The sequence below is a fragment of the Mustela lutreola genome, chromosome 4 (assembly GCF_030435805.1).
Source record: "Mustela lutreola isolate mMusLut2 chromosome 4, mMusLut2.pri, whole genome shotgun sequence".
Classification (NCBI taxonomy): Eukaryota; Metazoa; Chordata; class Mammalia; order Carnivora; family Mustelidae; genus Mustela; species Mustela lutreola.
This window is the reverse complement of record NC_081293.1, coordinates 179,351,785-179,376,949: the sequence shown is the minus strand read 5'-3', so window position 1 is coordinate 179,376,949 and position 25,165 is coordinate 179,351,785. Positions and strand designations below refer to the sequence as shown.

Below are 25,165 nucleotides of genomic sequence, written 5' to 3'. Positions count from 1 at the left end.
ATAGAAGTCCCGGTTAGCTTTTGAAGTCATTCTTGACCCCGCTAGACATAATTCCTCTTTTATTTGACTTCCTAACACTTTGTATCTTCAATACACTTTGCCAAATTTTGCTATGAAAAGCTTTTTATCGATATGTCCTCCTCTAGGCTAAGCTCCAGGGTAAAGAGCTGCCTTATTCATCTTTTTTTTTTTTTAAAATAATATTTTATTTATTTGTGTGTGAGAGAGAGAGCCCAAGCAGGCAGAGGGGCAGAGGGAGAGAGAGAAACAGACTCACTGCTGCGTAGGCAGCTGGAGGGGGGCCGGATCCCAGGACCCTGGGATCATGACCTAAGCCAAGGCAGACACTTGACTGAGCCACCCAGGCGCCCCTGCTTTATTCATTTTTTTAATCTACAGCTCTGACCTTGCTGCCCAGTTCAGAGCAAAAGCTCAATGATTTGGGGCGTCTGGGTGGCTCCGTGAGTTAAAGCCTCTGCCTTTGGCTCAGGTCATGATTCCAGGGTCCTAGGATCGAGCGCCCCCATTGACTCTCTGCTCAGTGGGGGCCTGCTTCCTCTTTCTTTCTCTCTCTGCCTGCCTCTCTGCCTACTTGTGATCTCTGCCTGTCAAATAAATAAATATATAAAATCTTTAAAAAAAAAAAAAAGCTCAATAATTTCATGAACTGAATGGGCAGGGCCCACATCATGTCCCTGATTTAAGAGGAATACAGGAAATTTTTCACTTATTCAATTTCATGTCATGAAATTCAAACATTGAATGAGGACTACTATGTTTGCAACACAAATGGAACATAAACTTACTCTGTTCTTAGCACATAAAGCCTCATGCTTTAACATCCAATTGAAGCAAGTAGTATGCTGATGAAAGCTTTAAATACAAAGCAAGTTAACCCACTTTTAAGTGCCAAGGAGACACTGACAACGAATGCTGTGGCAATTCAGACAAAAGAGTGACGGTGACCCTTGCTGGTAATCCGAGAGGTCTTCCTAAGAAGCTATGACTCAGACTGGACTAAGGAATTCCTGAATGCAACTATTTAGCAACAGCAGTAATGAGGAACAAGAGAAGGTGGGGGACAGATTCGGGGGTAAGTTCTTAGGCCAGGTAGGGGATGGAGGAGGTAAAAAAAAAAAAAATGTGGGGTTGGGGCATGAAGAGAAAGCATAGATGTAAGTTTCTCTAAGTAATATAAAGTCTTAATCTGAGGACCCTGAGCTGAAGGCAGAGGGAATTATGGATCTTTTGAAGGTTTCTAAATTTGTGCCTATGTGGGAGGTAGAATGAGATTGAAAATTCTAAGTGTTCTCTCTAGGAGGAGTTCTTTCTAATAGGGATTAACTATAGAAGAGACTGCATCAGGAAGTGTTTTTAACACTTTAGAAATTGCCTCCTTGAAGTCAAGCACCGTGGCAGGTGCTGGTAAACCCACAATGAATAGAACATGGTCCGAGCCCTCAAAGAACTGCAGTCCGATGGGAGAACCACCCATCTTGGAAGTGTCCTAGAGGAAGCTGGATAAGGCAGTGGGACTCTGCCAGCGATGGGACCCTCCACCCCTGTGATTCCCTGTGGGTAAGAGCTTGGCCTAAGGCAGAGCAAGGAAAGTGGAAAAAACTCTTATATACAAGAGGAATTTTTTTTTTTAAATTTTTTTTTTTTTTTAAGATTTTATTTATTTATTTGACAGAGAGAGATCACAAGTAGGCAGAGAGGCAGGCAGAGAGAGGAGGAAGCAGGCTCCCTGCTGAGCAGAGAGCCTGATGCGGGACTCGATCCCAGGACCCTGAGATCATGACCTGAGCCGAAGGCAGCGGCTTAACCCACTGAGCCACCCAGGCGCCCACAAGAGGAATTTTTAAAGTGGAAATAAGTCCTGAGCTTAGTGACTGCTTACATGAAAGAAATGAAGGAACACTCAAAAATTTATATTATCATAGGAAACTGGGAGAATGGGTGTAAGAAAAGAGAAATGAGTTCAAGACATGGAGAGCCTAAGACAATGGCAGAATATCTTAGAAGAGTTAATAGGGGCCTCTGGGTGACTCAGCCGGTTAAGTGTCTGCCTTCAGCTCAGGTTATGATCTCAGGATTCTGGGATCAAGCCCAGCATGGGGCTTCCTGCTCAGCAGAGAGTTTGCTTCTCCCTCTCCCTCTGTCCCTCAACCTGTTTGTTCGTTCTTTCTCTCTCTCTCTCTCCAATAAATAAAGTCTTCAAAAAAATTAAAATAAAAAGAGTTATTAGGCTGGAGGAGATACTCAGAAGGATCATTGACCAGGAGGCAGCCAAGCCAGCCATGAGAATGAGTGAGCTGAGGAAAGACAAGTGCATTAACCCTCCAGGGAGCCCAGGATTTAGAAAGTAGGTGGAGGAGGAAGAGGACTTGAAGGGTGACACACATAAGAAATGTCACCTTGGGGCGCCTGGGTGGCTCAGTGGGTTAATCCTCTGCCTTCAGCTCAGGTCATGATCTCGGGGTCCTGGGATCAAGCCCCACATCCGGCTCTCTGCACAGCAAGGAGTCTGCTTCCCCCTCTCTCTCTGTCTGCCTCTCTGTCTGCTTGTGATCTCTCTCTCTGTTACATGAAGAAATAAAAAAAATCTTAAAAAAAAATGTCACCTTAGCTGCCCCCAAAGCCCATGAGTCCCAGTTGCTGTCTCTCAGAGAAGTACTGAGGTACTGTTTATGGCAAAAGGCTGATGTTCTTCAAGCATGATGTTCTTCAGTGCTCCTGAACATTTACTCCACAAATAAATGGATTGTTTCCCATGTACCAGGCACTGTTCTAGGCATTGGGGATACAGCACTGAACAAATGGACCGAACTCTCTCATGATGCTGATATTCTGGTATGTAGCCAACTGTCCAGATAAAAAAGCAAAACAGAGAGAATGGGAGGTAATGTTAGGTACCAAGGAATAAAATAAGGCAGGGAAGGAGAGAAGTGAGAGCTGGGACTATCCAGGATGGTGTTGCAATCTTTAAAGAGTGGCCAGGGAAGGTTTATAAAGAGGAAGACATGTAATATCCAAAGGTGGTGAAGAACATTCCAGGAAGCGGGAACAGCAAGAACAAAGGTCCTGACCTGAAGCATGCTTGGCAGTGTTCAAGAAGCAGTGGGAAGCCAGTGTGGCTGGACTGTGGTAATTGAGAAAATGAGGTCAGAGAGGAAGGAGCAGAGATGTGGACAAGGAGCAGAAGGACACCATGTACGGCCTTTTGGGCTTTCACTCTACTATGAGAAGGACTATGACTAGGACATGGAAGAGACTGGCTGTTGACCAGACTATTTCCTACTATGGACACGGCTGGACTACAGTATGGTTGGGTAACTGAGCTCTGGCCAAAGGAAAAAGTAGCAGAAATGATGTCTACCACTTCCAGTACTGGTCTTACAGACCTGCTATAAGCCATTCTCCAAGCTCTTTTTTTGTGGCAACCCTAGAAATCATGTAGTACAGATGGCCCATCACAAGACGGAAGGAGCCCAGGTTCTTGTGTAAAAACTCTCACTGAACAGGAACAACTTTTTTGGACTTTTTCTGAGTGAAAAATGAATTCTGTGGGTTATTTTCTACCTCTGATATATTGGGATTTATCTCTTTCAGAGCTAACATTACCTTAACTAATACAGATGGGAAGACATTGGAAGGTTTTGAGTGGAAAAGTGACATGATCTAACATTTTAAAGGGGTTACATATGACCGAAGGGGGTGAGATTAGAAACAAGCCACCCATTTAGGAGGCTTTTGCAACAATCCAGGTGATGACAATGATGAGGATGGCTTGGTCCAAGGTGGTTAGCAGTGAGAAGTGATCCTGCAGATATTCTTCTGAAAGTAGCCTAAGAGGATTTCCTAATGGGTTGGAAATGGGGTGGAGAGAAAGAGAGAGTCAAAGATGACCCCAGAGTTTTGAGAAAGCAGAAAAATGGAGCTGCCATTGACTAGGATAGAAAAGACCTTGGAAGGAGCAAGTCTTGAGGGATAATATTAAAAGGTTAGTTTTGGACATGTTAAGATGCCTATTAAATATTCAAATAGAAATGTCAAGTAGGCAATTGGATGTGTGTCTGTGGAGTTCACAGTGTTCTGGACTAGAGATATAAATTTGGGAATAATTGGCTTATGTGTGATATGCAGCCAAGAGTTTTGATTTGGAGATGGTAGAAGGTGTTGATGAGAATGAATCAGCAAAGGAAACTGAGAAAAGTCAGTGAAGGAGGAAAGCCAGGAGAGTGTAGTGTTCTAAAAGTCAAGTGAGGAAAGCATTTCAAGGAGAGAGGAGAAGTCACATATGTCACATGCCGGTAACAGTGAGAGGAGGACTGATTAGCCATTGGCTTTAGCAACGTGGGGATCAGGTTTGGTGGGGTAGTGGGTGCCAAAACCTACCAGAGGGGTTCAGGAGAGAATAGGAAGCAAGAAATTAGAAACCCATTTAAGGAATTTACTTTAAAGGAGTGGAGAAAATTGGAGCAGAGGGGTAGTGGGGCTAAGGAAGATTTTGTTTTATTTTCTTCTATTTTATTTTATTTTTTTTTAAAGATTTTATTTATTTATTTGTCAGAGAGAGAGCGAGCACAGGCAGACAGAGTGGAAGGCAGAGTCAGAGGGAGAAGCAGGCTCCCTGCAGAGCAAGGAGCCCGATGTGGGACTCGATCCCAGGACGCTGGGATCATGACCTGAGCCGAAGGCAGCTGCCCAACCAACCGAGCCACCCAGGCGTCCCTATTTTCTTCTATTTTAAAATGGAAGAAATATGTTTAGCAGAAATACCAGCTTCTTGCAGATGGAAAGGATCTAGGAGTGAGGATAAAATTGATGTAGGAAAAAGGCAGAATTGCTGGAGCAACGTCCTTGAGTAGAAGAGATAGGATAGGATCTAGTACAAAAGGAAGGAGTTAGACTTTGCTTAGAACTGACACGGTTCTTCCACAGTAATAAGGAGAGAAACTGGATCTACGGGTCTGGTTTCAGGTAAGTGGTGGTCATGGTGGAGAGAGCTTGGAGTTCCCTTTCCATTGCTGTGATGTTCTCAGTGAAAACGGAAGCACTGGGAGGCACTGGGGGTCTGAGGGAGGAGGAGGTGTGAGGTAGCCATTCAGGAGAGAGAACAGATGAGGGAGCATAGTGCGATCTCCAAGCAACATTGAGGACTCTCCCGAAAACTGAGATGACTTTGAGGTAATATAGGTTAGTATATCACGTGGTTTTCTCCAGCCAAGTTTAGCGGCATGATGCAGGCATGGAGTTGGTGAAGAGTAGGACTTGGCCAAGTAAATAGAATCACGTGGAAGAGACACAAAGGTGTTGAGGGTGCATGGAAGGGAATGGTGAGAATAATGACTGATCATGGAATCTAGGCTGAAGGGGAAGGAAATGACATGAGGAGTGAGAGGGACAGTGAAAACCCAGAAGGAGCAATAGATTGTGGGATTAGTGGGTGGAAGGATTACTGGACTCAGGGAAAGACAGGAGGTAGTGGAGCTGGAGAGAGGGATTCATGGAGTGGGGTGCAGTGATTAACGACAAACTCTAGGATAAAATCACAAGAGTCAATGGCTGATGAGGGTAGTGGGCAGGATTACTGGGGTACAGCAGCTCAAGGAACCTCGACCAGGGCATGGGAGGGTTCATCTAGGTGGATACTGAAATCACCAACAATTAGGATAAAATCCGTCCCTGGAAAGAGTGATGGTGATCCAGGACCTTACCTTTTAGCCCTCCAACCCTTTAAATTACTCCAGTGTTGGAAAAGACCCTTGTAGCCTATCTTAAATCAGAGCAAGATATCTGAAAAATTGGAAAGTTGGTTGAAATATTCATGGTCTATTTTTTACTGAATGTGAAATATAGTGTATTTTATTTTTTAAATTACATTTTTAAAAAGATTTTATTTATTTGGCAGACAGAGATCAGAAGCAGGCAGAGAGACAGAGGAGGAAGCAGGCTCCCTGCCGAGCAGAGAGCCTGATGCGGGGCTCAATCCGGATGTGGGGCTCGATCCCGATTCGGGGCTCAATCCCAGGACCCTGGTACTGTGAACTGAGCCGAAGGCAGAGGCTTTAACCCACTGAGCCACCCAGGTGCCCCTGAAATATTGTGTATTTTGAATAAAATGGCCAGTCTGTGAGCCATGAGACAGACACTCCTTGGTGACTCCCTTGATCTGTAATTTGTGAACCTCTGATTTTACCTTTACTCTAATCCTGGAGCCTCTGACTTATGTTTTGAGGTAGGACCTCCTCTCTGTGGAATCACTGGTTTCATAAGCACTAACAAGGTATGTCAACATTTAAAGGGGGTATCAGATGTAAAAGAAATTGAGCTAGTGTCTGTAGGACTGAGACCACAGCCAGCTTAGAATGTTGGACCACAAAAGAGAAAGTCCCCCTACCTCACACACCTTGTCTTAATACTGCCTCCTGAGGAAACTTTCTGCAGTCTCAATCCCAAACCTTCATTTGAAACACCAGGGCCAGGCTAGCAAATCCAAGTTAGGGAATGTGCTTAGGAAGAAGATGTAAAGCTTAAATCAAAAGAGGGACTAACAACAACAAAAATAAAATAAAATAAAATAAAAAAGGGAAAAAAAGGAAACTTCAGGAGAGGCCCTTGGCTGGAATTGTTTTTAGTCCCTCATAGTTATCCAGAATAATTGGCACAGAGAAGAACACACATTTGTTTGGGTATATGGCCTTACTTTCAAGTTTTAAATTAGATAAATAGAAGCTTCGTGAGGCATCTCTCAGTGGTGTATTTCTTCTCTTTTCCTCTTTGGCTTCTCATTCGGGTCCCTTCTGTTTATTTCTGTTACCGCCTTTCTGTGAGATCTCCCCTCTCCTCTGACTTCCTCCCTCCACCTCCTCACCACCGCCATTTTGTTCTCTTCCCCTCTCCGTCAGTCCTGCTTCCCTTTCCTTTCTTCTCGTCATCTCCATCACAGCTTCCTGTGTCTTCCCTGGCGGTGATAACGGAGGTGAGGTAGGACGGTGGTGGTGTGGACCAGAGTTGCGTAGAGGAATGATGTTGGAATGATGCCCTTACCCGGAGCCATGCTCCCAAATGGTTCTCCAAGGAAAGGCTATGCTGTCAGCATGAGGAGACTCTTATTTTTCCTTAGTTGTAGCTTTCTCCTTCCCTACAGCAGACAGAGTCCCTCAGAAAGCCGAATGTGAGTGGTGTTGGCGAGGGCCGCATAGATTCTCTCCAGTGCGCAAAAGGGGTTCAGATAGAATTTCCTGTTAGCGTAGGGGAGAAAAATGTCCAATGAAATACAGCTTGCCTAAAAAACTTGTCTGTGGACACAAAGATACTTAAGGTAGTTGTTTAATTGTCAACTCTTAATAACAGGCATCTCATAAGGGTAAGTGTTATATTGATATTATTTGGCTGGAGAAAACACAAGCCACTCCTCCCTTCTTTAGAGATCTCCCTCTGGTCAGACAGAGGCACATAGAAAGTACTTAATGAATATTGGCCAAATGAATAAATGGATGGGGATGAACATTTGGCACATGGGAAAATAAGGCTGGGCTCCAGAGAAGTATCACCCCCTAGCCCACGCTTTCTGGCCTAGTTCCTTCTCGTTCGTTCTGTGACAGAAGGTTGGGGCTCCCCAAAAGCTCTGGAAAGGAAAAGGAAGAGCCAGCTTCCCACTCCCTCAAAGAAGCCAGAGGGAGGGACTGTGCTGCGGAGGACAGGAGGACACAGCCCCTCCCACACAGCGGGGAGAAAGCAGGTCTAGCCACAACAGTGTTGTCCTGGTCTCTGTCCCTTCAGAGCCACTGGTAAGAACTCCCAGGGGCCTCTAGTGGGGCTCTGGAGCTGCCACATTTAGGATTTCACTCAACCCAGTTGGAGGTAGAGAAGAACCGGGAAGGAACAAACAGAACTGAGGTGGCTTTGGCTGGCAACCCCCACTCCCACCCACCACCTCCTGGAATCACCCCCAGGCCCCTAGGACCTGAACCCAGGCCTGAAATGGGACTCCAGGGCTGTCCCATGAAGACGGTCAGATTATTTCCAATACAGTACCTATATGAGCGGGGCCAGCTGTAGCCCCGTGGAGGCTGCCAGGGTGCTGAGGAGTGAAAGGGGCTGCGGCCCAGAGGGGTTCTCTCTTTCCCACTCTCCATAAGTGAGCGAATTTCTCCAGCTGAGGTCACGGATGCAAGGGATGCCATCCTCTCTGTGAGTCTCTCTCTCTAGGTCATAAAGGGAATGCATTTGTTTGTACCTTTAATTCACAGAGCAGTCTTGCAGTCATGGCCCAACACTGGTGGGGTGCTTCTTACGAGCCAGGTGTGGTCCCCAACCATCATGTGCTTTAAAGCTCTTTTAATTCTCACAAGGAGCTGGAGAGATCAGCGCTGCTGTGGTCCCCATCTTACTAGGACTCTGAGGCCCAGCGCAGTTAAGTCACTTACCCAGGGTCATATAATGAGGAGTCAGAGCCAGAATTCAAAGCCAGGCAGTTAGAGCCCATATTTTAACTATTCTATGGTTTGAACCAGGCAGTGCCAGTAAAAGGAGGGAACCATATGTGGCTTGGGGAGCATACTGAGTGAATTTCCCAAGGAGATTCAGCTAGCTGAACTGGCAATGGCCTTGAACCCAGATACCCTTCAGCCTGAGCCTGTCCTCAGTCCACTTGGCTTCAGGTACCGTAAAGGTGGCTTGCAGCCCAACAGCTTTGGCATAACCAGAAGCGTGTTAGAAATGCACAATACTGACTTAAAATCTGCATTTTAACAAGATCTCCAGGGGGCTGCTTGCACATTATAGTTTGGGAAGCACTGCAGTAGGGCCACACTACCCACTGATGGGGGAGTTGAAAGGTTTAGCCACACAGGTAAGCCTTGGGACATTGGTTTTTCTTTTCATCCAGAAGTTCCGAGAGGTTGGGGTATAATTGTCCTTCCAAACTCAAAGGGTATATTATCTGGACTAAAGAGTTGAAAAAGGAAAGAAAGGGCCGAGGAAAGAAAGGGCCCTGGGGACATCCTAGGATGATTCACTGAAATCAGCCTTATGACAGCATGGGCATCATAGTTCCCGTGAAAACACATACCTCATGATTCTGAAATTCCAGCTGTTCTCTCGAGTCCTAGAAATAAGTGTGACTTATTCTGTCTTCTTCAATCATAATCTCATGGAGTATGTTTTGAGTGTGTGTGTGTGTGTGTGTGTGTGTGTGTGTGTGTGATGGAATGTTTGTGTGAAAACACTAATGCATCATCATTGTATCATTGCTCACATGGCATGAGAATGCATTCTCAGGCTTCGGGGATTATGGATCCGGGTCAGCTTTACCCACCATTTAGAGCAGGGACTGGATGACCCGGCAGCCTCCAGGCTGAATTCGCTCCCCAGATAGGTTGTGTTTGCCTACTAAGTATCAGCCTGGACTGTGTTTTAGTTTTTATGGGGGAGGGGCTGTGTTACGTAAGAATCCAGATTTTTGGCTTTTGTTGAGAAATCAGAATATCTGGCAATACCAGGCTTGTGTTCCACCATGGTGAATACTGAAGGCTTCATGGAAACCTTCACTTTCTTGATGCTACCCTCCCCATCACCTCCTACTGCCTCCTTGCTGAAACCAAGGGTCAGTCCAGCTGGGGTGTAACTCACAATGGGGTGGAAAGAAAAGTCAGCCATTTCTTACAGGACACCTAGACTCCCTACCCATTTGTAGCACCTGCAGACATTTGAGTTGCAATCCCTGGACTGGACGAGAGCTTCTCTGAGATCTACGCATTCCTCTAAATTCCCTAAATATAACACGATATTCTGGCCACCTCCTGAACCAGTTGGGAAGAATAATTTATTAGTGGTGTGGCGCGTGGATATTTCTCGAGCTCCCTTTGCGTTCCTAATCCTGGGCTTGCCACTGCAGATAACTCAGAGGCATGAGAAGAATGAATATTGGTTGAAGAAATGAGGCTTAAGCCTATGAAACAAGTAGGGAATAATGGGAGAGAGGTTATGACCAAGGAAGGATTCGTCTGGAAAGACAGGTAGGATTGCGGGTGGAGCATCAGCGGGAAGGGAGCAGACGGGATGAGTAACACACGGGGAAGGAAGCAGACGGGATGAGTAACACACGGGGAAGGATAGCTAAGGCTTACCTAGAGCAGATTTGGGCTGGAGAAAAAGATGGGGCACAGGGCTTCTATTTGAGGGGGAGAAAGGGATCAGGTGAGATGGGGAAGGGTGGGACGTTTGCACAGGGTCATGCATGCCAAAAGGCGTGGATTTGGGGTAAACTAGAACCTGGCAATATCTAGGGAACCGGCTGCTCTTTCCAGAATGTGTCATGCACTTTCACACAGACTCTGACTCTCAGAAGGCTCTGCCTCCTCTTCTTCGGCATGCCCTGCCTGTAGCCCTCCTCTACGACTCAGCTCATAGGCCCTCCCCAGCAGTCTCCTGTGGGGAGTGAGGGACCCCTGTCTTTGTGCTCCCGAGATACCCCAGGTATGAGTTCTGAATGTTTCCTAGAAAGAGAGGTTTTGTGATTTCAGGATCTACCCATCTGACCACCAAATTATAAACCTTTTTGAGTGGATACTATGTCCTCCTCCATTGGGACTTCACAGTGTTGGGCACTTGCCAAGGGCTCCCTGCATGTTTTGGAATGAGTAAATGAATGAATGAACTAGCAGAAGATTACTGGACGGGCCAGGCATGTGGTGATAAGGCGGATTAGGGTAGAATCTGTGGGAGTAGAGCTGAAGGAAAGCATATCAGAAACATTTCAAAGAGAGAAATCGCTAAGACTTGCTACCAAGTTGAGCACGGGGACCAAAGAGCCTGGAGGAAGTCAGACTCAGGTATGGAAGGACAACAGAGATCTGGGGACGCTGGGATGGGGAGCTGGAGGGGACCTTCTTCCTACATCTGTGGGGCAGAAAGTTCTCCGAGACGTGGGTGCCCTGTTCCCTCCGTTACCTGAGCTGTCCTTTTTGGTCTGTGTCTTTTTGCTGCTCCTGGAACTCCAGCCATTTCAGGATCAAGGAAACGAAGGCCAAAAGAAAAAGAACAGAGCATGAAATTCTCATTTCAAATCTTGTTTCTAGTCACATTTTTCTTGATGCAAAAGCTTTAGAGGCAGATATAAATATGAAAAAGGCCCGCTGCTGGCTACCCTGGTAACAAAGTACCAGAAGAAAAACTAGGGAAGGGGGAGGGGAGAGGGGGGTGGGGTGGGAGCAGAGCCCTTGCTGCTGCTTTTGCTGAGGAAAAGTGGGTGCGACTCCATCTGTTTGGTCCTTTGTCTCAGCCTTTCATTTTATTTGCCGTAAGTTGCTTGTTGTTGCCAATGTGCAAAAACTGATAGAATTGTGACCAGACTAGAACCTGCCTGGATGAGGAGAGAGAAACCATCACTGGGGGCTTCATTCTGGGAACTTAAAGAGAAGAGACCAAATGTCCGTCCAAAGCAATTCCTGAGAGGACAGCGAAGCAAAAATTCATTTCTCCCTGTTTCTCACAGCCCTCTGATCCATTCAGGACATGACAGCCCAGATGAGGTTGCCTCAGTTTACTGGCTGGCCTCTTCACACCTAGGCTCCCTCCCTTCAAATCAACTGTCACCTGGGCAGCCAGCGTCACCTTGGATCACGTCACTTCCCAGTTTAAATGAGGCTAAGGCTCCCACTCCGCTAAAGCCTTCATTCATTCACAGGGCTTCCCAGGCCCTGGCTCAGCTCTGCCCACCTCTTCCATCCTCCCACCCCCCGCCATTTCTGCGCAGGCCCACCCTCCTTTTTTTTCTAAACTCACCAATCTCTTCCTCAGGATGAAGCCTCATTTGTTCCCTAAACCTCTGTAGCTTTCTCCACCCTTCCTCTGGGTAGAGCCTATTTCTCCTTCTGGCCTTAAGTCCCCTCTGACCTTCCAGAAACATTAGAAGTTGCCTGTGCCAGAGATTGACAACAGGCCCCTAGACCCCCTTCTTCCTTCCTTCTGTGGGCGGCAGAACCTCTGACTTTGCGTTGGGCCCGTGGCTACACACACGCTGGTGAGTGCATTTCCCAGCTCCCTTGTAGCTGGGTGTGGCCAGGTGCCTGAATGGTGGCCAGGAGTATAAATAGAAGCAAATGGTAATGACAAAAGAAAAATCCATGATTTCAGATTTTGAGAGGGTCAGTAAGTTGCTTCAATATATCTTGCTCTACTAGAGTCCAGGGGTCTCGAGCTCAGCAATGTGACCTCTCACCCAGAAATTTCTTAACTACAGATCTCTGTAGTTAAGCCTTTGATACATACATAGAGTGACAACTTCTGGTATAAATTCTTAGGCAGTGGGCAACTGACACATCTTTGTCTTGCGCGAATACTTTTCTACTTCCAGCCCACGTTTGAGTTAATAATACAAGTTAATATTGATTGAGGATTTCCTCCGTCCACCTCTGAATCTGCTGAGGAGCATGCCAAGGACTGATGTGTATGAGCTCATGTCACCTTACGCTATCTGGGTGAGGTTGGCACTACTATCATTTATTTCCATTCTGCAGATCTGAACCCTTGGGACCAGAAAAGTGAAGCAATGGGCCCAAGGGCTCACAGTCAGAGCAGTGCCTGGGGCCCAGGGCTGGGTGAGCTCTGAACCACTGTAAGAGATTGTCCCCTCCAACTCCCGACACTGAGAAAAAGGCCTTTCTTTCCTCTCCTCTCCTCTTCTCTCCTCTCCCCTTCTTCCCTCCCTTTCTTTCATTCCTTCTTTCTTCTCTCTCTCTCCTTCCTTCCTGGTTTTTCTCTTCTGGTGACATTTCCTAACTTACTTCTGTCCGCCCTTTTCTTTTAAACCACAAATCAAGATTGCCGGGACCCTGATTCCCAATCATCTTTGCCCTCTGGTCGCAGTGCCCTGTGTTCTAAGTGCTCTCAATGCCTGTTAGCCCTAAGGCACCTGCACATACAGGGACATTTCCTCAGGCACAGAGAACATGGGCCGGTACAATGGAGTTTTCCAGAACAGATTATCCATTTAGAAAGCAACCACAGGAGCTTCCCGAAGGCTAAGCAGAGGCTTAGCTAGCCAGGGGAAGAGGTAAATGAACTCAATGAGTAGACAATGTTTTCGCTTTTTCTCCCTAAAGACTAGGAACAGGGTTAGAAATTAGGTTTTCCTTTCCCACCTATGCTACTAACTTCCTCTTCTTATCGAAGAGTTACTTTTTATTTTGTACAACATTCCTCTGGAGTCAGGCCCACCGTGTGGGCTGTGTGGAGGAGACTAAGGCAAAGAGAGCTGGGTAAAGGTTATTCTGAGTCAAGGATAAAACCTGGATCCTGAGTGGCAGCATTTCACGCTCCTCCCTTTGCTTGGTTTCTGGATCTTAGGGCCCAGGCAGAGACGGGAGGCTGGCCGATTTAAGGCACATACCTGAACTCATCGTGCTGGTGCAAGTCAGCAAAAATCTGAGAGAGTGCCTCACTCTCCCCCTTGGCCATCAGCTGCATGAGGCTCTCGCTGGGCTGGGAGACTTGGGGTTTCTTCTGTACTGACTAGATGGAGGAAAACAACAAAGCCAGGTAGTTAAGGGCTTGGGGTCTCTGCATTTTCCTAATAATGGTCCAGACATGAAGATGCTGGAACTGGGGCTCTGCCTCTGGGCTGCTGGGTTAGCTGCTCAGAGGGGCCATTCTGAGGCCATCTCTGTTTGTTTCTGTCCCCTGAATTGTTATAAATAGCCTTTGGTGCCTTAAGGATAATACTGTCATTGAAAACTTTAGACGTAATTTAGTAGATCATCTATTCGTCTTTTTAAAAAATTTTATTTATTTATTTGACAGACAGAAATCACAAGTAGGCAGAGAGGCAGGCAGAGAGACGGGGGAGGCAGCCTGATGTGGGGCTTGATCCCAGGACCCTGAAATCATGACCTGAGCTGAAGGCAGAGGCTTTAACCCACTGAGCCACCCAGGCACCCCTAGATCATCTATTCTTATGAACATACCTTCATATGTTCCTGAACAGCCCATTCTTAAAAATTTTAATAAAGCTTCTGCTACTTAGTTTTATATTTAAATGTAGGGGGATCAAATATCTGTTGTAGGAATTCAATAGATGTTTAAAAAATTACTTTCTCGGGGCACTGGGTGGCCCAGTTGCTAAGCAACTGCCTTTGGCTTGGGTCATGATCTTGGGATCCTGGGATGGAGCCCTGCATTGGGTTCCCTGCTTAGTGGGGAGCCTGCTTCTTCCTGTCCCTCTGCTGCTCCCCCTGCTTGTGCTGTCTCTCTCTGTGTCCAATAAATAAATAAAACCTTTAAAAAATTAAAAAAAATAATGACCCAGCCATTACATTCCTTAGAATCTACCCAAGACAAATGAAACATACATCTATGCAAAAACTTGTACACAAATGTTCCCATCATCATTATTCATAATAATCAAAAACTGGAAAAAATCCAAATGGCCAACTGGTGAATGGACAAACAACACGTGATATACCCATACACCAGAATGCTACTCTGCAATGAGAAGGAAAACGGATAGTCTGTGACTGTGCAGAAGTGGCCTCATGCTACAATGTAGATGAGCCTGAAAAACACCATGCTGAGGGAAGGAAACCAGGCACAAAAGGCTAGTATCGTAGAATTTCATTTATACAAAATTTATAAGAAATAAGAAATTATAGAGACTGCCTAGGGCAGTGGATGCATAGGGCAGAAAATAGGGATATTTGAAGGACTGTTCATGGGCACAAGGGAATTTGTAGGGCAATGGTTGCCCAACTCGGTACTGTTACTGAGAACGCTGTGTGGTACATTTGAAAGGGCTGGGTTTTATGGCCGTAAATTATGCCCCCAATAAAGCTGATTAGCAAAGGTCTAAGGCAGGGATCGCCTTCACGGTGTGCTCACCTATGAGCTCACCTACCAGCACACCTAAACTCCACAGTTTGGCTCTGGCCTTTGCTGGAGGGGGCAATGGTGCCCACTTACGTGAGAGTCTCCCGAGGGGCTGCAGTTGATCCTGGGTACCAGACAGTGAGTGAAAAGGATCCTTGGGTCCTTGGTGGTGATGGACAGCCCCGTATGCAGAATTTGCACCAGCCGGATCCAGAAGTGGAAGACAGTCTCAGGATGGTCCTGGTGGAGCCTCAGGTAGTAGATCTTCTCGGTGACTGTCCTCAATCGCAAGATGCGTTGAAGCCGGTCACAGACCTGGAACTCCACGAACTTCAGTGGGAGGATCCTGAAGCCACAAGACAAGACACACCGTGGCAGCTCTGTGGCTTCTGATCCAACCACGTCTTCGTTAATATGAGGAGTGTCCCCTACAGGACTGAGGCTTTCGGGGGTAGAAGAGAGAATGCTCAGCTCCGTGGTGCTCAAATTTGCCGAGATCAGATTCACCTGGGGAGCTTGTTTTAAAACGCAGACACCTGAAGAAATCCCCTGCAACTCAGATTCGGTGGATCTGGGGTGTCGCCCTGAAATCTGCCATGATTCTCAGGCTGGTGTTCCCTGGGATCCTGCTTGAGAGAGATAGCCCTGGGGTAAGGTGGCTAGGTAACAGGGGTTTCCAGTTTCTTTCTTGATAGCCTAAAGGAACTGCCCTTCTCTGCCACAGAGTGGCGCTGTCTAGCCTGTCCGTTCATTGACCCCAGTGCTTTCACTACTCTTCCCAAAGGGGTTGGGAACTGGGAGAAGGAACTGGGCTGGGCTTTCTATAGGTAGGCCCAGAACATAGAGGCGAGGTTTATCATGGAACTGACATGGAGAAATGAAGGGTTTGTCTGGATTTCTGGGAATCTCTCGGGATTCTTCAGATATCCTACAGATTACTTATATGAAAAAGGGCTGTTTCTTCCCAGAGGAGTCTGAGGTCCCTGTATGTTACAGTTTTAAGGGAGACTTAGTTCCACTCGTTTTACCAGTAGGAAAACTGGGATGAGGCAGATAGCCTTGAGACTCAAAAATGATTCGAGTCATTGGCTACCGAAGACTAGAACCCATGTCTCATATCTAGTGCTCTATCTGCCGGACCTCACTGCTTCCTTGCCCCTTGGCCCAAGGCAGGAAGACTTCCTATGGATTCAGTGGGTGAGAGCAGCAAGAAGGAAAGTGGGCATGCTGACTGGCTTCTCATTGCTGACCACATAACACTTCTCTTTTCCGCCCCATCCCCCCGCAACCTTGGCCTTAATGCTTCCAGTGCATGATCTGTCTTGGGCTACTGTTGTCTAAAAAAGTAATGTCACTGCCAGTGACTTCTCCGTCTCTCCCTACTTTGAGTTGAGTCACAAAGCAGCCTCTGCTTTGGGTCCACCCCTCACCGCATTCATCCTCTCTTCGCATCTCTATTGCTTACCTCTTCAGCTTGATGTTTGGGGCCGTAGATGGTCTGTTCCATGTCTGGCTCTGTCCCTGGTGCCATTTGACACTAGCCATGAGGAGGATATTGGGAAGGGGCAGGCAGGGCACGGAGGAGGTTACCCCAAGGGCCATGGTGTTGGAGGGTTTGTAGATGTCTATCCAGTTCCTGCCCTTTCTGACCTGCAAAGCAGCCCGAGGGGCACAGCCTGAGCATTGGGCAGAAGCAGCAGTGTATTCTAGGAGAGGTGGTCTCTCAACCTCAGTCCTATCCACATTTGGAGCTGGCTAATTCTTTGTTTAGGGGAGGGGGCTTTCCTGAGCAAGACAGGATGGTTACCCCGTCTCTGTCTCTATGCACTAAAGGCTAGTAGCAATCCTACCCCTTGCCACGCCTCCCAAATTGGGACAATCAGTAGTATCTCCAGAGGTTGCCAAATGCCCCCTGGTGGTGGCCGCTGAAATCAACACTTATTGAGAACCACTGTTTAAACCTATATGGCTTCAACAACTGGAGTATTTACCCCACCTCCTGTTAACAATTGCCCACCAGAACTATAACCCAAGAGTTCCTGGTCCTGTGTCACATTTCTGTGACTCCTTTACACACTGCTTCCTAGTTTTTCTTTGAAAAATGTGTCCTTACCCCATTCTTTGAGGGACCCTATTGTTTCCTGCACTTCCCCTTGCAGCTCTCAAGGTCTGTTTATTCTGGGTTCCATTTGGCCAGAGGAAAGGAAGAACAGGCAAGGAAATAAAAATGCACAGAGAGGCCCCGGGGTGGCGCGGTTGGTTAAGAGGCCGACTCCTCATTTTGGCTGAGGTCACTATATTGGGGTTCTGGGATGGAGCCCATACCACCCTCTAGTTGTGGGCTCTGTGGTCAGTGGGGAGTTTGCTTGAGATTCCCCCCCCCCCATGCAGTGCACTCACTCGCACATGCTCTCTCTGTCTCAAATAAATAAATAAATCTTTATTCTTTCTCTCTCTCTCTCTTTCTTTTTTAAAGATTATATTTATTTGACAGAGACAGCAAGAGAGGGAACACAAGCAGGGGGAGTGGGAGAAGGAGAAGCAGGCTTCCCGCTGAGAAGGGTGCCTGATGAGGGGCTCAATGCCAGGACCCTGGGATCATGACCTGAGCCGAAGGCAGATGCTTAACAACCGAGCCACCCAGGTGCCCCAATAAATGAATCTTTTAAAAAAAATGCCCCAAGTGCTCGTTGTACTTGTGCCTTTGCTTCCTGGCTTCACATGTAACAACCAGCTTGGTCCAATCCCTTTTATAAATAGAGGAAACTAGGATTCAGGGCATGCAGATCATTTGCACAATGACGCCCCCTGACGAGAAGGCAGAGACCCTGAGCCCTGGTCCTCTCGGGGCCCTGCTCCTGCTCTTTCACCAGTCAGCATTTCTGCTACGAAGCCTCCCAGGGCAGCCCCCTTCACTGCCTCCTCTTTGTTCCCCTCTTGGGCCTGACAGCCTGGAGAAGGAAGCACACTGAGGGGTTCGGATACCAAGTCCTCTACTCAGAGCAGAGAACACCTGACCTCTGTCCCCACAATGACAAGTGTCTGCGGAAGAAGCTCTGTGGGGGGCTCAGCAAAGTCAGGGTCAGCTGCATTCCAGGCCCACTGACTTCGCCTTGCCTCAGTGCTCACTCCACTCCAGGCCCCGCGACAGACTCTCTCGGCCACATCTTGGGAACAAGTTGAGAAGAATCAAGGAGTGCCATTGTGAGCGACCCAAGGGTACCTGGACAAAGTTGCTTTCAAACACCACTGAGTCAGGAAACAGGTTGAATTCTGGAGAACGAAGCATCTGGCAGAGAAGTCCCTCCTCCACACCTAGGCCTACTCCAGGGTTTGGCTCCCCATCCACGGACAAGAGGCCCCTGACTTCTTCCCAGGCATTCAGGGAAGGGAATGTTGGAAAAGATCTTGTGACTTTTACTGTCTTCTTTGATTTCCACCAAGTCTTTCTCTGTGGAACTGATGACAACATTTCCGCACATGCTCAGGGGCCTGCTGCAAGTTTGGCCTGGTATCTCTCTCTTCCCTCCTGGCCCTGGGTGGCTGGCCAAGGCCTGGGACCGCCAATCAGCTCACAATACTGAATGGATGACATCATGAAAAAACCAGGGCAGGCCTGTGGGAAAGGAAAATGCAGAGGGGTTTCTCTTTTCCTCCAGAGGGCTTGTTTCTGCCCTGATAGTCCCCAGCCCCTGTCCGGAACCCGGGGACATAGTGCCCCCAGAGGTTGCTGGGAAAGGGATGACCGCTATTCAAGTCCGCTTCAGGGAGCCAGGCAGGAAGCAAGGAAGGAAAGCTGCTGGGAGGGTATTTTCTTTCCTGCCTTTCAACCCTCCCTTACTCTTTTTTTTTTTTTTTTTTAAAGATTTTATTTATTTATTTATTTGACAGAGAGAGAGAGACAGTGAGAGAGGGAACACAAGCAGGGGCAGGGGGAGAGGGAGAAGCAGGATTCCGCCAAGCAGGGAAGCCGATAAGAGACTTGATCCCAGAACTCTGGGATCATGGCCTGAACGGAAGGTAGCCGCTTTACTGACTGAGCCGCATGGGAATCCTTAGCTCTCCCTTACTCGTAATGCAACCTACCCCAAGCAGTTTCAAGGGCTGTTGTCTATTTCAAACCCCGCCATTCCCAGCTGTGATGAGGCTGCGTTTATCTGGAGGACACTTACCCGTTTTGGAAGGAATCGCAGGGCTCTGCTCCGCGCTCTGCTCTGCCTGGATGGTTACTTTTGCAGGTCTGTTTCCCTCAGGAGGTCACACTGAAGGAGGAGTCCACGTAATTAGTTTCTTCCCCAGAGGCTGGCTCTGTGAGGGTGCCCAGCAGAGAAGAGTGGAACCGCGCTGGGGCAGTTCCGCTAGATCAACAAGACATTCCCCCTCTCAGAGAGTGACAGCATTCCTCAGCCTGGAGTCGGAGGAAGCAAGAGCTCCAAACCCTGCAGTGGCTAGGTCAAGGGCAAAGAAGGAAGCAGGCTGACCGCTATTCAAGTCCGCTTCGGGGAGAAATCATATTCTAATTTGGACGAAATTCCGGAACTTACTAAGCTATGTATTATCAAATCAAAATAAAATATGATCAACTCAGAAAAGTAATCGGACAACCAGTGCATGTGATGTACAAGCGTGAGGAATTACTTCTGCATTTCGTTATCAAGTCAGAGCGGCGGCTGAAAGGTCTAGAGGCTTTGCTGACCTGGTTCCATGTGCCCCTCACCTGGTGGCTTCTAGTTTGCCCGTTCCAGCACCTGAAACCACTCCCTGGTTGGTAAAGCAACTGCCGCGTTCATGTTCCTTGTTTTCTTCTGTTTATCATGTGGGACAAATGTCCTCTATGGAATGGTCTCTAGGGATGGGGTCAAGAGACCCTGTTCTGAGGTTGACATTGCTCTGGAAGCAACACACAGTCCAAAAGTGATGGCAGTTAACACGCTGAGATGAATTGAACTTGCCTGCTATGGTCTAGCTGATTGGTCTAGATATGCAGTTTGTATGTATTTGGCCATTGAGACAGCCAGAAGTCCCCTTCAATGGGGAAGATGGCTTTTTCTGTTTTCTCTGCAAGCCTCTTTAGCCCATTTCTGTGGTATGTGGAAGAGGTTTAGTGCCCAGTCTAGAAAGTTAATTACGAGGAAGTGAGCTTTCGGCACTAAACAGAATCTAAAGCAATAATCAAATGTCTTTAAGATGCCCACCCTTCCTACTTGCCCCCCTCAAGCCTCAAAAGCTAGCACACCAAATCTTTCTAAAAACCATCTTATAGATGCTCAGTTGCCTTTTTCAATATCCATTCTCTCCATTTCCTTATTAATGGTGGAAGGTCTGATCTTTAGTCGGGCACAGTTTTCTGGAATAAAGATTACATTTCCTGGCCTCCCTTACAGTTAGGGGTAAGGCCATGTTGTGGCAACAGAGATGTAAGCGCAACCTGCATCTGTGGTGAAGAGACATAGGAGGAAAAGGCATACTTTCTCACTCCTTATTATTTTTTTCCTTCTGGCTGGAATAGAGATTTGACAGCTGGATCTTGAGCAGCCCCATTGGGCCATGATGTGATATTCCGCTGATGGTAGCATAGAAAGATAAAAGGGCTCCAGTTCCTTGATAATCATAAAATAGCCATACTAGGCCTTCCTGGACTGTGTACCTCCAGACTTCCTTTATATATGAGAGAAATAAATTTGGGTTTTCTGTTATACCAAGTCAGGCTTAAAAATTGCTGATATAGGGCACCTGGGTGGCTCAGTTGGTTAAGCATCTGCCTTTGGCTCAGTTCACGATCCCAGGGTCCTGGGATCAAGTCCCGTATCAGTCTCCTTGGTCAGTGGGGAGTCTGCTTCTCTTGCCGCTCTGCCCCCCGCCTCAGTGGTCTTGTCTCTTTGACAGTGTTGATAGTACTTTGGTTTGAGGCTAAAATCACTTAGTAGTGTTGAGTATCACTTCAAACTTGCTCAGGAGTGACCAGGATACCTGATTGCATATTCAGTTGGGGCTAGACCAGGGTGCTGTGGAGCTTAGAGTTTATACAGTTTTGGAGACACTTAAAAATAAAAATACTGGGAGCGCCTGGGTGGATCAGTGGGTTAAAGCCTCTGCCTTTGGCTCAGGTCATGATCTTGGGGTCCTGGGATCGAGCCCCACATTGGGTTCTCTACTCAGCGAGGAGCCTGCTTCCTCCTCTCTCTCTGCCTGCCTCTCTGCCTACTTGTGATCTCTGTCTGTCAAATAAATAATAAAATCTTTTTTAAAAATTGGATAGTTGGGGCAGTAGGGAGTTATTGTTTAATGGGTACAGAGTTTTAGTTCAGGAAGATGACAAAGTTCCAGAGATGCGGGTGGTGATGCGCCCCCAACAGTGTGAATGGACGTCATGCCACTGAACTGGACATTTGAAATGGTACATTTCATGTCTATTTTACTACAGTAAAACATTTCCAAAACATAAAAAGGAAAATAAATATGGTATTACCACAAAAATATGATAAAACATTGCCAGAAGCCCTCTTAGGGGCCTGGGAAGTTTCCATGTGAACAAAGGGCCCTGAAGTATAAGCTTTATTATCTTCATGACAAATCTGTCCCATTTAAATCTATGTCACTATTTAAAAAAAAAAACTATTACATAAGCAGTATATGTGCTTGTAGAACATCAGAAAATAGAGACAAGTTTAAAAAACAAACAGCATATTCTTACCTCCCAGAGAACATCACTGCAACAACCATGGATGTGCGTGTGTGTGTTTGTGAGACAGAGAGAGAGAGAGAGAGAGATTATGTTCTAAAAATTGTTTTTAATTTTTTTAGAATCTGTATTATTTAACCAACACTTTTTTACCTTTGTATTTTGGTATACTTTTATCTCATCTCATCTAATTTCTAGGCCATATTAAAATTTCTCCAATTAACTCCAGTTATTCTTACAACTGATTTATTCATATCAGTATTCAATCCAGGAGCACACATCCCCCTTAAGTTTATTTTAATCTAGTACAGTCCCTTTTTTAGGACACTTACTAGTGAAAGCAATTGAGATCATTGTCCTACAGAATATCTCATCTTCTGGATCTATCTGGTTACTTCCTTGTGGTGTCTAGTTTGCTTGTCTAGCTACTATTTTTCCGTGAAATAGAATTTATATCTAAAGGGTTGATGGAGGGACACTTGGGTGGCTCAGTCATTAAGTGTCTGCCTTCGGCTTAGGTCATGATCCTGGGATCCTGGGATCAAGTCTCACGACAGGCTCCTTGCTTAGTGGGAAGCCTGCTTCTCCCTCTGCTTGCTGCTCTCCCTCCTTGAGCACTCTCTCTCTCTCTCTCTGACAAATAAATAAATAAAATAAATAGATAAAATAATAAATAATAAAAAATAAAGGGCTGATGGATTCAGGAAAGTTTTGTTTTTTAAATAGCCACTATTTCTTAGCAAAGAGCTATCATAGGATCTATGTAAGATATTACCCTTCTTTCCCAAAGAATGTCCTAGGAAAATATGTTAAAAGAATATATCTCAGAAGAAAAATGATACCAGGAAATAGAATAAAGTCCTTGACAAGAATCCTCTCTGTACCATCAAGGGACCTTATAGATCCCATGAAACAAGCAAGTAGACAAACAAAATTAGAGATACCAAAATAAGATGAAAAGGGGACAGCATGTAAGGAGAAAAAAAAAAAAGAAGAAAAACCTGCTCACTATCTGACAGTCACACTCAGTATCTCACTGCTCAGTATCTGACAGTCACACTTCCACAAAAAATGGAGGTGATATGACAGCAAACCGAGACAGTGACATGGTCAGCAGGTCAGAGACTATCACACTAAGTATAATAAAGAAGGGCAAGAGATGAAAAGACTGGAAAGAAAATGATGGATGTGGGAGACATTTATGTTGACCAAACATACAGCTAGAGTCCCTGATGAAGAGGGAACAAATGGAATTGAAAAAGTATTCAAACATGTAAAAGAAAAAGCCATTTCTAAAACACAAGACCCAATTTGGCACACAAATGGATTTACTCTATTCTAGGTAAACTGAGTAAAGAAACCACTGAGACCAGTATAGCTCTTGGGAAGATGCTAAATCTTAGCACAACAAAAGCATCTTACTACAAATATCTGGATAGAAGAAGCAGAAAATCTACCAAGGGGAATACATTTTTAAAAAAGATTTTATTTATTTCTTTGACAGAGATCACAAGTAGGCAGAGAGGCAGGCAGAGATAGAGGGGGAAGCAGAGAGCCCAATGCGGGACTTGATCCTAGGACCCTGGGATCACGACCTGAGCCAAAGGCAGAGGCTTTAACCCACTGAGCCACCCAGGTGCTCCTACCAAGGGGAATAAAATGAGACTGGTTCCAGACTTCAGCAACTTTACATGGGATGAGAAAATGAAATGATGTGAATCAATAATTCCACAAACAGGAATTACATTTACATACAGGAATGACATCCATTCAAGTATAAAGGAAGCCAACATAATCTTAAAATACTAAGCACAGCAGAATAAATAAATCCATAAGCTGGTTCTCAGGGGAAAAAGTAGACTATTAGTGACAGTTTAATTTTTTATAAAAGGAAGACACGGAACATATGATTTGAAATAAGAAAACACAAATAAGTACAAATAACTTCAGGATCCTAGGTAAAAGTAATGACATGAGGCTTACATGAATTACTTATAGTCTAGGTAGTCAAAAGACCTCAAAATGTAGTGACTTAAAATAGAATTTCGATTTGCTCTTACACAGTAGTCCAAAGACGGGCAGTCCTGGGCTGGTGGAGTATCTCTGCCATTGTCAATATGTCACTATCTGTCTTTGGGTTTCAAGGTGGCTGCTCCAGCTCCTGCCATCACGTTTGCATGCTGGCCAGTGAGAAGGGGAGGGCACACTCATTCCTTATAAGGGCATGACCTAGAAAGGGCATAATCACTTTTGCTCACATCCCATTGGTCGGAATTCAGTCACATGGCCACACCCAGGTGCAAGGGAGGCTGGGAAATGTAGCTCTTAGCTGCATGGCTATGAACCCACCCAGAACTGGGGGGTTCTGCTATTTATTATTTAAGGACGGGAATCCAGTATACAGCCTCTGCAAAGAAGCCATGTCCCAGAAATGCTCCCTCTGACATTCACAGTAAATACATTAATTGTTTTTTTAAAAATTTAACTAGTAGCAACCTAACAAGAGGTTAAGTGGTGGCCAAAAAACAGAACAGAAAATCTGGGTATGGCCTGATACCAGAGAAAGAAAGCTAGTTAATATAATTGTGTGTGTTCTCACAAATTACCCACACCAACTCCTACCCGTCCCCCCAAATTGGAGAGAGGCAGCCTGAGGGAGTGAGTAATCAGCTCAAGGGAAACAAGAGAAAAATTTGCAAGAGGAGCAGTCCCTGTTGAGGCAGAAAGCTCAGCTGGGCTCTCTGTTCTTTAGCTCTTTGGGCTGAATTGACACATTACCCCATGAGAGCAGGATAAACCCCCAACTAGAGAAGAGGACATTTTTTAAACCCTGCCAGGAGAGAGCACAACCAGGTCCTCCTCACTAGACAGATGGTCCGAAGAGATTGGAGATGAGAAGTGAATCGGGGTGAAGGTCGAAGAGGCAGGATGTGGCTTTGGGGCTGGAGAGGGGTTGGAGGGAGGGAGCCTCAGGCGGGGGTGATGGCGCAGACAGTACTGGGGCGCTGTCCAGGACTTGCTTCCTTGAGAGCTCAGAAGGTGTGGGACCAGCAGAGCAAAGCAGCTTTGAGGAGCTGCTGCAGGGAGAGGTGGGAGTGGAGAGAGCAAAGTAGGCTAAATGCTGCTGTCAAAGTACCATCCAAGTACCGTCAAAGTCAGGAGCACAGGGTTGAGGAAAATGTCAACGCTCCAATATAGTGCTTCTCAACCTTGTCACACCCAAATCCCCTTTTCCTGACTAATACATTGTAACTCCCCCCTTACCTTCTGAAATAAAATTCGTGATTAAAACCTAACTATATTTTACTTATTTTTAAAATTTTATTTAATTTTTTAATTTTATTATATTTATTTTAAAAAGTTGATTTGCTAACCTGGCTGTAATATAAAAGAAAAAAAAACTACAATAAAATAATATGTGTTCCAATATATAAATGCTGGTGCATGACTCTATTAGAGGTCAAAATGAAATATAGTTAGAAAATCAGAAACTTATACCCAGAATGCAGCAGTTACCCAAAACAAAACAAAACAAAACAAAACAAAACACCCACCACCACCACCACCAACAACAACAAAAAACCTGTAAAGGTCTATTGAACTGGCTACTTG

At 46.0% G+C, this 25,165-nt stretch overlaps 1 protein-coding gene across 6 annotated transcripts; it reads right to left on the bottom strand.

The window, feature by feature from the left end:
• Positions 1 to 5,890: 5,890 nt before the first annotated feature.
• On the bottom strand, positions 5,891 to 23,753 carry GARIN1B (golgi associated RAB2 interactor 1B). 6 transcript variants are annotated; one of them, XM_059171788.1, is made up of 9 exons: positions 23,614 to 23,753; positions 19,044 to 19,229; positions 18,095 to 18,487; positions 16,337 to 16,521; positions 14,965 to 15,217; positions 13,400 to 13,521; positions 10,960 to 11,003; positions 8,045 to 8,213; positions 5,891 to 7,216 (listed from the first exon to the last, which is right to left on the bottom strand). In XM_059171788.1, coding segments are annotated over exons 3-9 (1,023 nt in total). In that variant the 5' UTR covers positions 18,344 to 18,487; positions 19,044 to 19,229; positions 23,614 to 23,753; the 3' UTR covers positions 5,891 to 7,215. The 6 variants fall into 6 exon arrangements, with proteins under 6 accessions (XP_059027771.1, XP_059027770.1, XP_059027773.1 ...); XM_059171787.1 differs by having other exon boundaries at positions 5,892 to 7,247; positions 8,044 to 8,213; XM_059171790.1 differs by having other exon boundaries at positions 5,893 to 7,247; positions 8,044 to 8,213; positions 10,960 to 10,997.
• Positions 23,754 to 25,165: the final 1,412 nt, after the last annotated feature.

Excerpts from the sequence above, each read along its gene's own strand:
- GARIN1B (XM_059171784.1), bottom strand. The coding sequence starts at position 18,343 with ATGTTGTCATCAGTTCCACAGAGAAAGACTTGGTGGAAATCAAAGAAG. Across the intron at positions 15,218-16,336 it reads CCAAACATCAAGCTGAAGAG|GATCCTCCCACTGAAGTTCG; the intron begins GTAAGCAATAGA and ends TTGTGGCTTCAG. Across the intron at positions 13,522-14,964 it reads GCCCCTCGGGAGACTCTCAC|TCAGTACAGAAGAAACCCCA; the intron begins GTAAGTGGGCAC and ends TCCTCCATCTAG.